The following is a 15,430-nucleotide window of genomic DNA, read 5'->3' as shown; positions in this document are numbered from 1 at the left end:
TTGCCTATGCCTTTGGCTGACTTTTCTCTGCACTTCCTTTAGGTTTTGTACCTCTGATGAAGGCTTTGCCTATCAGCAGATCCCAATTTTTACGTCTCCGGTCTGAGAAATTCCATTTTCCTCATGAGTTTGTAGAATGTCATAGTTGTAAGGGACATGAAGCGGGTCATTCCTCTGCCTTCCATACCCTGAGCATGGGCAGGTGAGGAGGGAGTGCACTGCCAGCATTTTTGTAGGAGCACAGGACCTCTGAGCACAAGTAGTAGGATGCACTGGCGGGGAGCCCACATTGGAGAGCCCTGTTCCTGCCGTGTAGCTGCTTATCAAAGCCTGTGTAAGGGAAAATACTGTGCTGTGTTCTGTGGATGTCAAGGCTGAATAGAGAAAGCTTAACTGAATTGTGGCATGTATCATCCCTACCACAAAATATGTGTGCACAGTGCATACATGCTGTATTTATGAGCAGTGCAATACAGCTTCAGATACTGTCCTCAGAGATGGCTGAAACATGGATGCATTTGGCTTTGTAATGAGAAGAGCTTGCTGCAAACATCTGTAAAGCTGTTTTCTTTAGCTGCTGCTTAAAGCTCTCCTGTGCTGGTACACAAAGGCCTGTTCAGGGGCTAGGCAGGGGTTGGGACCATGTCTGGCTGCAGGGAATAGCCCTGGGATGGGGAGGTCATGCCCACCCGCCATTTCTCCCCATCATATGCTATTGGGGAGGGCTACATTCCTCCTTTTGTGTGAGTGCAGGATCAAATGCAGTAGGACTTTGGTCCATGGCTAGGCTCATATGAGGTATGACTCTAATCTGGAAAGATCTACAATGAACATTTCCACCTGCTTCTTGGTCGGTCCTGCCCAAAGCAGTGTTCACGATGCCTTGGTATCTTCCAGGTATCTCAGCAGAATAAGCCGTCAGTGGGACAACCTCTGTAGGAAGATGACCCAGTGCTGGGTTCTTCCTTCCCAGGATTCTCACTGCTAGCAGGTCTCAGGTTGCCATGTGTATCCATATGAATTGCTGCTGCTGGCAGCTGCTCATCCCTGTTCCTGAGCCAATGCTGATGGGTGGCGGGGGACAGGGTTGCTGAGCATCCTTGCTCCATCACGGTTCTTTCCTTGTAGGTAGATGACCTGAAAGCCAAGCTGGCAGCCCAAGAAGTAGAGCTGAAGCAGAAGAATGATGATGCTGACAAGCTGATCCAGGTGGTGGGAGTGGAGACGGAAAAGGTGAGCAGGGAGAAGGCAGTTGCTGACGAGGAGGAGCAGAAAGTGGCGCTGATCACTCAGGAGGTCCAGCAGAAGCAGAAGGACTGCGAGGAGGACCTGGCCAAAGCTGAGCCTGCCCTTGCAGCAGCTCAGGCAGCTCTGAACACCCTCAACAAGGTAGGGCAAATGGAAATTTCACAGAAATAAAAATTTCTCCCAGGGAAATCCAGTATCTCTCCTCTGTGGTGGTAGGAGCGGTTTCATCCCTGGACCCAAATTTTAGTGCATTTTGTTGCAGCTGCCCTGGCTTCTTCCCAGCTTGTGCATACTGGGGTGCTGGTGTGACTTGTAACAGTCACAAGGTTGCTTCCAGTTACCTTCACTAATGGCCTGTAGAGAGCAAGAGGAGCTGCATCCATGGACTTTGCCCTTGCCTATTCTATGCCATTGGCTCCACTATTTCTCTGTTTGCCCCACAAGAAAGGGAAAATTACTGTTCCATCACCCTTTTTCAGGTCCCTAGTAAGAATGTCTCTGAGGGACCACCACATCTGTCCCCTTTTCTTCTTGGCAGACTCAGCATATTTGACTATTTGTGGTATTTGATGTTTGTTCCCAAGTCACCTGGGAGCTTCTGCACTGAGGTGGAGCTGCACATCAGTGACTGGGAGGTGCATAGGTGAGACTGATCCTCTGCCTGGCATGGGGGTCTGTGCGTGCATTAAAATATGTGTTACAAGCTAAATGCTGATACTAGGGCTGTGCCAGGCTAGTGGGATGTGTTTGAAGGGCTCTTGGGACATAATCCATTGGTACTCAGGGCTTTTTCCTCACAAACGTGGGATATGAGCCTGCTAGCCAGGCTCTCCCTGTCTTTTTGCCATGATGGCACTTGTACACAGTGCTCCCTCCTACTGGCAGGAGATCAGGCCTGGTCTTGTTGCAGAGGCTGCAACATTTCATTTAAGTGAATGATAGTATCAGCACTACCTGTTTGCTTTGGTTAGTTCTATGCAAGTGCACAATCAGCGCAGCAGGAGCTGAGAAACACCCAAAATACCAATGAGGTAGATATTACACCAAGCTTCTGAATACTTTTTCTGTTTCTTTTTTTTCTTTTATCCTCAGCTTATCTAAAGCATAGTAGCTCAGCTGAGATTCAGAACTTCATTTGGACATGTTCTACATGAATTTCACACACATGTTCACAGGTGTTGTATGTGCATGGCCAGCTGTCAGTGAGCTTGGGCATCCACTTAGGTCACTCATAGCATTGGTCCCTTCAGGCTTGGTCCTCCCCAAACAGTGTGAACTGGAAGAGCCCTAGAGATCTGTCCACTGTGAAACAGTTGGTTTTGCCTGGATGCCTGTCTTGGCTTTTTCCTGCGTGGTTAAATGTGGAATATCAGCATGTGGGCACTGCTGGTGTGTGCTGCTTACAGAGCTTTGCTCCTCTTTGCTCCTGACTGCCTCCCAGCTGTGCAAGCTGTCCAAAACCTTGTCCCAAAACAAGGCAGCACCCCTTGTGCATCATGCATAAATGTGCTTGGTTGGGATGTGTCGGGGCAGTGGAGTGGAAGAAGCAGCAGTGAGAAGCAGAAGTGCAGTGAGAGAGGAGGTCACTTCTGAGGATCCTCTAGGCATCTTCTGCTCATAAAGTCCCTGCTATTGCAGTGACAAAGCAGTTGTGAGTCAGTGGAGTGGACTGACCTTCTGCAGCAGACTCTGTGTGAGGCAGAATTTCTTGACTTTCTTCAGGCCTTGTTGAGCAAGTGTGATGTTGACTGTCCGGTGCATGCATCCTGGCTCCACAGACACTCTAACAGAGTGGCTTTTTGTCAGATATAAAAGAAAATATACTGAGGATTTCTCAGGCATGGAAATGATCTGTTTGCGTGGTAGGTATCCGGTTCTGAATGCACGGTGACCTCTAGAAAGAAATCTATGGTGCTGCAGACAAATGCCATACCAGAGGAAGACACTTTTGGGGAAATCTATAGCCAGGCAGCAGCTTCTTGCAGTAAGAAGTCCTCAAATGGTTGGTTTAGGGAAAGTTTCTGGAACATTGGGAGGCTTTTCATTCCAGGATGCTCCAGGAGTCCCCATTCAGAGCCCAATACTTTGAGACGCTGAATGCTCCAGACAGGCACAAGTTGCCCTCAATTTGTCTTTGGTCTGCAGGACACTCAGCATCCTGGAGCAGCAAACTCTTGCACACAGGGAACAGCAGTGGCACCACACCAGGTGCAGTTAGAAAAATCAATTATTTGAATGATCACAGCAAGACACAGCCCAAGCATATCCCCTTTTTGGGAAGAGGAAAGCAATTCTGAATCATCAGAAATGGATTTTCCACATGATTAGCTTTCAGGAAAGATACGACTTGGCCATAAAGATGTATAGTTTTGCTTCTTGTGTCTGTAAGTGAAAGACTGTGCAAGGGGAAATTGTTTATCTCTTTATCATTTTTGGATTCATGCTGAAGTTATAGAATATCTCATTAGGCAAAGATTAAGGAGATGGTGGGTTTTCCTCTAGAGACCTGTAAAGCAGCATTACTGAGCACCACGAGGCATGGCCTCCTTTACCTGCTGATCTAAAATGCATCAGAGAGCTTGACCTGCTTGCTGACATGAATAATCAGCAGTATTTATGTGGATATATATAGTTTCTCCCCAATTATCTAAGGCTGCTTATTTGGACAGCATTACTACGTGCAGTGTTAACAGGAAAAGTGGTGAGAAAAGCTATCGAGTAGAATGCTGTAATAAATATTGTCAGATACCAAGGAGCTTGGAGTAATTGTGTGGGTGCATCTGCATTTTTGTGCAGGTGCTGCTTACTAGCCTAGGAGAAAAGCAGCCAAGTCTCTTCAGAGTGGCCTGGTGAGCATCTTTGGTGTGTAGACTCTTTGGAGAGGGAAGCAAGAGGGGCTGCTTTTCTGTTAATCCCAAGTGGAAGGTGAGTGATGGTCAGTGGGCAACTTGCTGGTCAGTGGGTTCCCTTCCTGAGAGGAGTTCTTCAAGAAGCTCATCTTGCTTAGCAGGGCGGAGCTGCTCCAAACTCTCCACCTCTGCGTTTGCTCTGTGGGCACAGGCTCAAGCACGCAGCACCTGGGCTGCCTGCAGTGTTTCATGGCGGGGAAAACAGACCATTGAGTGAGTAAATGGCTTTTAATTCCCGTGATTAATGGCACATTGACCCAAGAGATCTCCCTTTCCTCGAGGCCAGAGCTCATGCATGAAGCTCTCAACCCCAGCAGCGGCAGAGCGGGAAGCGGAGGGCGAAGGAGCGACGGAGTGAAGCGTTAGCAGCCGCAGGGCCTGTGATTCTGGAGGCCTGGAGCCATCGGGAAAAGCAAGGCAAAGCCAACAGTTAGAGACATGTTACCCTCTGCAGCAGGGATCTGTGGCAGCATCGCGCTCTATTTGAATTCCCCTGCAGTCGCTCGTGTCTTTGCCTCGCTCCGCGGGGCTCGCTGACGGACAGCTCCCGCAGCGGGAGCGTGGGCTGCCGCTGCAGGCACTAACGCGGTTACACGTGTTCCCAGCCCCGCGCGCTTCCCTCCGCCTTGGGAATGCTGCCATGAGGTTACAGCTAGACGAGTTCCCCTCTCCGCCTCCCTTGCCACTGGGTGCAGAATGGTCTTTAATCTCCTAGCAAACACCTTAGCTGCATTAAACTGAGGTTGTTGTTAATCATTATTACTATAATCAGAGCAGCACTATTTATGAGACATCTTCCAAATGATGGCAGTTTTGTGTAGCAAGTGTATGTTATTTTTTTTTTTCTTCTGGCACCAATTATTCACATCCAGTTGCAAACAGTCTATAATGGTCTTCTGTGCAATATCAGATTAAGACCATCACAATATGAGTATTAACATCTTATCAGATGCAACTTAACTCTGACTCAATTCCTGTTTCTTTTCTTTTTTTTTTTTTTTTTTTTTTCCAGTGGGAAGATTATCTTTCTGGTGCTTTAAATAATCCCCTTTTGTTGCCATTAAACCAATCTGTAGCCATGCTGCTCCCTGGAGGGGGCTGTCCAGCTCAGCTAGTGTTTGTCTTACAAAGGTATAAAAGGATTTAGATCCATGTGTGCTCCTGAGGTTTTAAACACTTTTTTTTCCCCCCCTTTGGAGCCAAGAGGCGATGGTGTGGTTGATCAGTCTTGCTTCAGCTGAGCCCTGGGAAGCTGCTGCACTACTTGGTTGTCCCAGCTTAAGCATGGCCACCTCTTGCAGGGTTTGGTGGGAATGCCCAGTGGAGTCTGAGAGACTATTTAAAGTGCAGTGCTCTGGGACTAGAAAATACCTCTTTTGTTCATACTGTTATAAGGACCATGCTGTCATCTCTTACACCATGGTTTGTTCACTGACCCAGTGAGGATTACTCGATTACTCAGCATCCATGTCCTCAGGGTCCCTAGAAACTACCATGGCTGAATCACAGACAGTTCAACATTCCAGCATCTCCTTTTTTTTTTTTTTTTTTTTTTTTTGGAGCAATGTCACATTCAGGGCAGGAGAAAGGTCTGTACTGCCCGGAGAGCTCAGCAGAGGATGCAGGATGGAGGGTGACATGTCAGAAGTGCTCACCTGCACTCCTGGTCTGCCCTGTTTCATTGAACGTGTTAATTATAGACATTTTAACCTGGAAATGCACACGGCTCCCAAGGGCCTGTCTCTATCAGCTCATTTATTAGCAAAAGTTAAAAGAAAGGCCTTAGACAAAGAAGGCAAATTTGAAAACAGATTCATGGCAGTTTGTCTGAGAAATAGTTCCTCAGAGGTTCTGAACTCTCTCCTCCATGAGAATTTCAGAGAATATAGATTTAAAACTGTTCAAAACTGATCAAAATTAGGGACGGCTAAAAGTTCATATTTTTTTTTCTTTTTTTTAAATAAAACTCATGTAATTCTTATTTTTGTTGTGACTATATCGTGTCATCTAGAACAGCTGGCCTAACTTTGCTTTTTATTTCTATGTAAAAATTGACTTACATAGGTGCAGAAAGAGGATTTGGAGTGCCAGCAGATCATCTCACAGCAGCATGTTGTCTCAGTGTCAAGGTCCTGCTAGAAAATCTGTGTTTTCCCCAAGACTGAACTTTGTGCATGGATTGAGATTCATTCTACTTCATATCAGAGACTTTCTGAAATTGCCTATGTTGGCAGTTTGGAAAATGGGAGCCCCCTCCATGGACCAGTGCATTCCCCATGGTTAACTTGTGCCGTTTGAGGGGTGAATGTCCCCTTTGGTAGGGACTCACTGCTCATTGCAATGACCTCTCTCCCGATGAAGACCTTCAACTAAAGGGACTGAAACTGAGTAGGGTGAATGGGAACAGTAGAAACGCAGGAGCACAAAGGGAAGATCTGCAAGGCAGTTCTAGCGGGCCGGGGGCTGTTTTACAGAGCGTGTCCTCTGTAAGGCTTTCTCTTTTCCCTATTCCTACACAGCCAGACTGCAGAAAATCCCTTTGAGGTCCTTGGCTTCCAGCATGGCACTTCGCAACTTCTGATATTCTGCAGCCAGAGAGCATTTTTTGCTGCTTGTGTTTTAGTTCCTTCTGTAAATGCAGGGCCCTGGCTCCCTGTGGGCCATGGCAGGATGGCTGGGAACACCTAAAAGTTTGGAGTTTAAGCTGGAAAACTGCACTATGCTCATCCTGGGTGGGATACAGGGAGCAGGATGGAGGGAGTTCAGCACATGTACAATGAACTCAGTGACTTAAAGGCAGTGATGATCAAGCAGGCAGCAATGCCATTTATCAGCATCCTGAATTAAGTTATTTCTGGCTCCAGGATGCTCTGCTCGGTTCATGCAGCTGGGGAAGATTCTCCTCTGCTTTCTCCCGAGATCTATCTGAAGCCACTGCATGATTAGCCTAGGCCGAGGGCTGGCTGGGATGCTGAAGGGACACAAATGATCTGGGCCTAAGGAGCCAGCGGGGCCGCTAGGGAGTTTCGATGCCTGCCTGTGATGAGTCACAATATTTAAAATTCAGAGCATGCTTCGGGCTTCAAAGCTCCTCGCACAGATTGATAACTCAGGAGCCTGACTCTATTAGTTGCTAAGTAAAAAGAAAACCTATTCGTTTTTTGTCTAACCACCTTGTTTTCGCTTTTCAGAAGAACCTGACGGAGCTGAGGTCCTTTGGATCACCCCCTTCTGCCGTTAGCAATGTCACTGCAGCTGTGATGGTGCTGATGGCCCCTTCTGGAAAGATTCCCAAGGACAGGAGCTGGAAAGCAGCCAGAGTTACCATGGCCCGAGTGGACGGCTTCTTAGATGCCTTAATCAAGTTTAACAAGGAGAATATCCACGAGAACTGCCTCAAGGCCCTGCAGCCATATTTGCAGGATCCCCAGTTCCAACCCGAACTCGTGGCCACCAAGTCCTATGCGGCCGCCGGCCTCTGCTCCTGGGTCATCAACATAGTGCGTTTCCACGAGGTCTTCTGTGAGGTGGAGCCCAAGCGGCAGGCGCTGAGCAAGGCCAACGCGGAGCTGGCGGCTGCCCAGGACAAGCTGGCCAACGTCAAAGCCAAAATTGCTGTAAGTTGAAGAGAACGAGGCAGGCTATGACTTGTGCTTGACCTGCTGTGGGACCTGCCATGCCAGGTGCTGCGCAGGGAGAGAAGTCCTCAGCGTTTGGATAGGGCTTCTCTTGCCACCCCTACTTTTTAAGAGGGCTAGTTGTGAGGATCTGACAGATTGTGGTCTTTTATCTCACTTTCCTAGATGTTGCTGCCTTTTATAATTCATCTTTGCTGTTTCTGTCTTGCTTACTCCTTAATAAGAAGGCTGATTTTTAGTTCTTATTATTCCTAATAGTTAAAATATTTACCACGCTACTCATGAGTCCTCGGAAGTTCTTTCATCTCAAAGCAATGCATGTCCTCAGCGTGCCGTATAGATGCAGGGAAAAGGAAACAGACTAATTTAGGGTATTTGTAACACAAAAAAGCAGTAGGTTGGCTGGCCCCTCTGTCTCTCAGCACAGTGCCGGTTAATAGTTATATTTTGCAGGCTGAAGACTGCTGTAGTGGGATTCTAGTAATTTGTTACGGCACGGCTCCCTGTTGGCATATCTTATGCATCACCCTTATTTAGAATTTCAATACTTGCTTTAGAGTAGAGAAAAAAGATCACTGAATACAAGAAATTACTGTGTGATTAGAAGTGCGTTTCTGCAGAGAGCAGCTTCCATGCTTTCTCCTTGGCATCTTAGAATTATCTTTCCATTAAAAACAGGTTTTCCTCCCCCACCACCTGCAGCTGATGCCCAGTCATAGTGAAGGATGGAGAGCAACGAAGAGGTCAAAGCCAAGCAGTCCCTGGGATAGCAGCATAGCATCCCATCCCTCACTTTTTTTTCAGTTTGTTTCCAACACAAGGCCATTTGTCATTTGCATTCCCAAATTTGCTTTCTTGGTTGTTTTTTGTAGTGTAATTTTTTTGTTTGTTTTGTTTTGTTTTAAGATCTGGGCAGCTGTGCAGGCCCTTTTTGCCATCAAAGGCTTCTTTGTGGGTAGACTTTAATACTGACCGCATAATTCATGCAAAATCCCCTCTCCAAAGTGCATTCTCAGCCCTGCTATGTTGCTAGCATGGTGCAACTGAGAACTTTGTATCTTTAATAAAATGTCCTTAAAATGTCTGTCTGCACAGCCAGACCAGCTACTCCAGCTGGATTCACCCACTTACTTGTTACACCTGTGCATCATAGCATTAGCCCTCTTGATATATCCTAGAGTTTCTTCTTGAAATTATCACTATGCTTTTAATTAAAAATATATAAAATCTAGCTTCTTTCCACTGCAGATAAAATGGAAGAGTGTACTCACAACCTGAAGGAGGAATGGATTTAGAGGTATTTAGCCTCTAGTTCTCTCATCTTGGATGTGAAATACGGCACTAGGGAACTATTTGGATCCCTTTACTCTGCTTGTTTCCAAACTTTTTAATGCCTGAGCTTTTTTAAAGAAGTGGGATTTTGATAAAGCAAATGGAAATCTTTGGGGGGATTAGTGGTACTCCACTGGAATACACTTGCAAAACTGACTATTTTAAGTGATTTTTTTTTCCCCCTCAGTGCAATGGGTAATGACATCGTGCTCAGTGTGCAGCATGTGTGGGTGGATGGGGAGGTAGAGCCTTGCAGATCAAGCCAAGATACCTTGGAGAGCTTCACTGACTACAGCGAAGTCATGCTCAGAACCTGGCTCAGAGCATTTGGAGCAGTAAACGAAAAATTCTTGTCATCACAAATACTAAGCACCTTCCACTCTCCTTTTTTTTGCCTGGAGAATATGGTAGCTTGTGCTATAGGGAAGCAAGATGGATGTATAAGCAAGTTACATACTCACATTTACACACCAAATGTGTAGATATTCTTGTATGTTACTATAGAGCCTATCTGACAGTATAGGACAATACTGTACTTATGATTTCTTCTTGAAAGGCTTATAGGTATTCACTGATCAGATATCACATGTGTAATGGCATTTTTCTGTATTTGAACATGTTTATGTAAATATATTCATTACACATGAGAAGACACAGACTATTTGTGTTATTAATCCTAAGCCAATTAAAGACTGTTTTGAGTTCTCTAAGCTAATGGAGAACTATAGATATCCTTAGTATAATCCTTTTCATTTTTGAGTTTGTTTCTAGTGCTTAGCTCAGTGTTAATTTACAGTCATTTAGCCTTAAACAGTTTGCTTTGGGTACAGATAAAATCGATTATTACCTCTACTTCTCTTATCTCAAAAGTAAAATATTCCAAGAACTCATGGGAGAAGTTCATTTGTTTTAGACCAAAGTGTGAGCACCTCTGTCCAAGCCCAGCTGTTTGTTTGTTTTTTCTCTTATTGAATGAGGAGCACTGTAAGGTCCAAGGGGTTTAGGTTCTTTCTGCAACTTCCCAGCGCTGCAGCTCTTTCCAGCCAGCCTGGATGTGTGATGGTTCCATCTAAGAATGCATCTGATTGAACTTTTCACCTGGAAACCTGCCTTGTTACACACACTCTGAAGGGTTGAAGAACTTTATCAATTTCTCTGTGTTGCTCCCAGGTGCTAAAGATGCAGCCTGGAGATGCTTCAAACTTATCTCCCACTGTTCAGTGGGAGCTTGTGATGGAGCTTGGCTAACCCAGCTTTCCACGTTGCTGATGGTCTCTTTCAAGGGAGTAGGCACACTTGCCAAGCTTGGGAGTCCTGCAAGCTGTGGCTGTGACAGGGATGTCTGTCCCTCAACAAGTCAGATACAACTTTTGGATGTTTTTATTGGAAAAAAATGGTATTTTGAGTAGGCATATCCTTAAGTACTGCTGTATTCTCCTTCCTTTCATACGCAGCGCCTCAATGAAAACCTGAAAAAGCTCACAGCCAAGTTTGAGAAGGCCACTTCAGACAAACTCAAATGTCAGCAAGAAGTTGAAGCTACAGCCTGTACCATCTCCCTTGCAAATCGTCTGGTGAGTATCAGCAGATGGAACTTTAACTGTATGAATGGAAGTTGTCAGGTGCCACTGAGATGCAAACCATGTGCACAGTACATTACATCCTCTAATTTTTTTTTTTTTAGAATACATTATATTTCCTGCATTGCAGCAAGTTCCAGTAATGAAAGTGATTTTGCATTGGCTGTTTTTATAGATCTGGGTAAGCTCTGTATGTATTTACAGAGAACTGCCTGGCTGTACTCTCCTCACAGCTCTCATATTTTTAGTACTTAATTGCATGGTCAAATATTGTTGTGTCAAAAGTATGTGACCCAAAGATTGTATCTTTAAAACAAGGGAAGGAGCTTGTTATAGCATTTGTGGGGTTTAAAATCACAAAAAAAAATAGTGAAAGGAGAAAAAAAAAAGGCATATGTCCCTGTTATCAGTGCATCGATATGCATCACAGTCTGTTGTATCTTCAAACAATCTGGCCTCCTAGCCCTGTGCTGGGGCAATGCCCGTGTCGCTGTTTCACAGATAAGAGACTAAGAGCTAACAGCTTCTGTTCATGCTGTCCTGTTAGCACCAGCTCACAACCTATTCTCTCCCTTTACTGCTTTATATTTTGTTTTTTTGCTCTGGCTGCAGTCTGGAGCAAGACAGCTCTGTCTCAAGCAAGGAATCAAGGGTGTGAGGAGCCTCTCTTCTACTCGAGCTCTGCAGGTTGCCCTCTTGTTGCTAAAGCTACTTCTGCTTGCATGGCTGGTGGCAAAATACAAAAGTATTTCTATACATAATGAAGAAGACAGATTTTTCTACTAATTTTTACCAGACTTTGGCTGTGATGGGCAGGAATTTGTGTGAAAAGTAGTCATCTATCCTCATGGAGTCTGTAGTGATAGAGAGAAGAGATAGTCAAGCAGTTAAGTTTTTGCCCAGCACCTTGGAATTTGTGTTCAGTTCTCCATTTTCTGCCTTCAGACAGATGGGATGTTCAGCAAATTACTTTAGCCTGAATTTTCAAAGCGATTTAGATTTCTGGGTGTTTCCAGAGGAATCTGGGCACCTGAAAAAACCTGCATCTACTGGGGCATCTTAGTGCTCCCGAAAAATGCACAGCTCACCTGTCTGCAAAAACTCCATGTGCCTCCTTTGGAAATTAGGAGCACAGCACCTCGGTAGCACAGACAGCAGCTCTGCAGGGGAATGCAGACAGGCCTGTGATACACTCAGATATCAGGAGTCAAAGACAAACAGCAGATAAGTCCCTTCCTGTACTGATGCAGATCTCTTACGCAGCCAGAGAATAAGTTTTAGGTTTTCATGTTCTTCAGGTTAAATCTCACTGAATGCTTCCAAAGCCTTTAATTAACATGAGAAAGTAGCATTTTATTTGAAAGAGCAGTTTATATTTCTAGGGAGATTTTGCAGCATGACTGTTTCCTTGTGTCTTTCTGCAACCGAACAAAATCCTGTTTAACTGTAACACGTGATGTGGAGGTAGTTTGTGGTTCTGAGCCATTTATAAATCAGTAAATGCGAAATACAGAAAGAAAATGTTTCATGAAAAATACAGCATAGAAATAATGGTTTGATTTTTTTTCCATATGTATGTATTTTTTTACACTAAAGATAGCTTAATTTCATCTTTGTTGATACCACTGTAACAAACAAGCTGAATTCTTGAAGATACATGCTTGCAATGCATATTCTTGTCTTAAAATGTAAGTCTTCATTCAGGTGTAATTTTGATAAGGAAATACCTTACATTTTTTGCAAGGGAGGAAAGGGGACTTTGTTATACTACCAAAATTGTCCTTGAAAAATAAAATAAGAAAATATTTTTAGCGAGATGGATTGTCACATTGCATATGTTCTGTCATAAGGAACGCACACCTTAATAATCTACTGAAAGAAAGAATTTTGGTTCTGAAATGCAGATAAGACATTGGAACCAAATTTTGGAAACTCTTTTTTTTTAATTGGAATTAAGATTTTCCTGGTAATATATGTGTCTACCTGTAGTTTGATAGTACTGTGTTTGTTTTGTGGACAGCACAGTCTGGGAAGCAACAATTTTGGGAGTAATCTTGCCTTTAAGCATATTCATTACCTTACCAATTAACTGTGACTGCTCACAGGCTTCGGGTCAACACATGCTTAAAAGCAGTATTTGTTTTGTTGGTGCTGGAGTCAGTTTAACTGTGAAATAATCTTCCAAATATTTCATTATATAGAAATGTTATTGGTAGATGACTTCATATAGCAGTTTAGCTCCTTTGTCTTTAAAAGCTCTGTATTCCTTTTCTTTAAAATGCTTTGGATGACCTGATGACCAGTTTTCAAAGAATATTCTCATTATAAGGGCAGTGTAATGAAGTCTCCATATTGGATGTTATGGTAACAAGCATAGAAATCCTGAAGTCATTAAAGCAATCCCAAAACAATTAAGCACAAACTGCTTTTTGCACCACACTCCTCTTTGGTGCTGTGCAAACACAAATACTGCACTGTTCTTTCTTTCCACCAGTAGATGACACTGGACGTTCCTACATTTATTTCAGTATTTTATACCAAAAGTAGAATGTTCGGATGATTAGGTTTCAAATCTCTTATTGAAACTACTCCTAGAGAAGCAAATAGAAAATTGTTAAAGGAAAAAGGAGGATTCATGAGCATCTGGCCTGATCTTTGCATTAAGAGAACTTGGTGGAATAGACTCGTTTGATTTTGAAGCAGATATAGGATATTTTGTGTGTTTAGGCTTTGCATTTTTAAATAAGATGGTTATTTTTCAATGCCATTTTCATTTAAACGGAATGTAGACTTTTGTTCAAGTACAGTACATTGCCATATTGGGGACTGACTTGTCACAAACTCCTATGCTCAGGAAGGTGATGCCCAGAGAAATTGTTTTGAAGAGCAGTTTTGCCCTGTGTTTGAAAGCATGGAGAGTTTCCCCAAGCTGTATCCTCTACATGCGCAGCTGAGAAAAGCTGAACTTCATTTTCTGTGTAATCTGCCAGTGTTACCTTCTTCCACCCCTTCCCAGGCCTGGTACCAAGACCTCATCCCCTCTAGCATCAGGTGGAAATTCCTCTTCACTTCATCATTTCAGAAAAAAAAAAAAAAAAAAGTAAATCTGGGTAAATGGGTAAATGCCCTTTGAGGCAAGTGAAAAGCCTGCTGACTTAGCATCTCCTGCTTGCACTGTCTAAATCACCCTAGGCGGGACGAGAAGTCAAGTTAGGAGGCAAATCTCTGTTCCTTCATTCAGGATCATACAGTTCTGGAGCATCATACAACTGGCACAGTCTTTTCAGTGATTAGGAAGATGAGTCCTGGCTGGATTTTGCTGTAAAAACAGTGTATTTCATATTGATTTTGAGCTAGCAAATATCATCTGCCTGGGTAAATTCTTCAGCCTGACAGCCAAAACCATTGATAACAGATTAGATGCTGAGAGTTTAGAGAAGCCAATGTCAGCCCTGTGTTTTTATAGAGGAAAGGAGGATAGAGTGGGATATTTTGGGTTGTGTTTCCGTCTTTGGCTTGCTGAGGGATATACGTACACATGCAAAACACAACGGAAAGCCAACCTGCTGCTCCAAAGAATGCACAGCCTAAGAAAGGCCGTGACAGCAAACAAGGGAAGAAAAATAGATATCCATCCCATTTACTGTCTGCTGCTGTGATGTCTCCAAATGCAAAGGTTAAAAAGATATTTGAATGGTGCTTGAAGCTCTCCTAATACTGCAAATAAGGTGCACAAATTATCTTTCTGCGGTTCCTTCCTTTCCAGCCCTCTTAACCCTGTGCAGCTGTGCCAGGAAAAATATGGAAATGATTAAAAGACTTAGCAGCACATGTGTATGACCTACCTGGGAGCCTTTCCTGCAGGGACTCTCTCTGCTAGCTTTGTCTTAAGACTAGAGCTTATATCAAGGGACTGTCACCTTCAGCTCTCCAACCTCAGGCTCGGAGCGAGGGTATGTTGGATGGAAGTGTTTTATGTCTTGCTACCATAATGAGGGCTCTGACTTCCCTCTTGCAAAAATACTTTTTACAATGTACCTGGAGGCGCATTGCAACGACAGCCGCTGGAGTGAGTGTCCTGCTCCCAGAGCAGATCAAGCACCAGGTCCTGCAGGCAGCATTAGCCACTGTCACACAAAGTCGTTCAAACTAAATCCAGCCACTCTGTCTCATTACACTTGGGAGAGGAGAGCAGGCTGTCAGATCAGACTTGTGCCTCCATGGTAGCCCCTGAATAAATGACTCTGGTGTTCCCATATGGAGCTTTAGTGGGAGGAGGAATTTGGCTTTTGCCAGCTGTGATTCAATTATAAAGAGAGGAAGGTCCCTGTGCTCCCCCATACTGCCACGGAGCTGCAAGACGTGGCAGGGGGCAATGACCATAGTCCCTGCTTCTTGTTGAACGTATGGAAAATGACAACAGGGCAATAGGATTAGGATCAGGGCAATCTAAAAGCCTGGACAAGGTCAGGGGTGTTTCTGCTGATGGGAACAGTTCCATGAAGCTTCTGGGGAGAGGAGGATGGAGGAGGCCAGTCCACAGGAAGGCAGCCGTCCCCAGCCTGCAGCAGAGATGCTAGCTGCAGTGTTTACATCATAGCGTACTAGTGATGCTGTTTATTTAAAGGATGTCTCAATTATCAATGAAATCCCGTTGTTCTTGTCAGAGGATGGAGAGCAAAGCTGGAGGAGTGGTGATATGGGATCCCAGATCATCCCACGT

The 15,430-nt window shown here is 44.4% G+C and overlaps 1 protein-coding gene across 1 annotated transcript in view; it reads left to right on the top strand.

Moving 5' to 3' along the window:
- DNAH9 (dynein axonemal heavy chain 9) overlaps positions 1-15,430 on the top strand; it is a 165,968-nt gene that overhangs the window by 81,095 nt on the left and 69,443 nt on the right. Inside the window, exons 49-51 of the mRNA XM_088535859.1 lie at positions 1,129-1,389; positions 7,349-7,774; positions 10,582-10,701. Of these exons, the coding sequence (XP_088391985.1) occupies positions 1,129-1,389; positions 7,349-7,774; positions 10,582-10,701 (807 nt within the window). The remainder of the gene's footprint in view (positions 1-1,128; positions 1,390-7,348; positions 7,775-10,581; positions 10,702-15,430) is intronic.

Source organism: Tinamus guttatus, unplaced genomic scaffold (genome assembly GCF_059628265.1).
Source record: "Tinamus guttatus ecotype Peru unplaced genomic scaffold, ASM5962826v1 Tinamus_guttatus_pri_ptg000649l, whole genome shotgun sequence".
Lineage (NCBI taxonomy): Eukaryota > Metazoa > Chordata > Aves > Tinamiformes > Tinamidae > Tinamus > Tinamus guttatus.
Note: the sequence above shows the minus strand (reverse complement) of the source record. Positions and strands in the feature narration are given on the sequence as shown.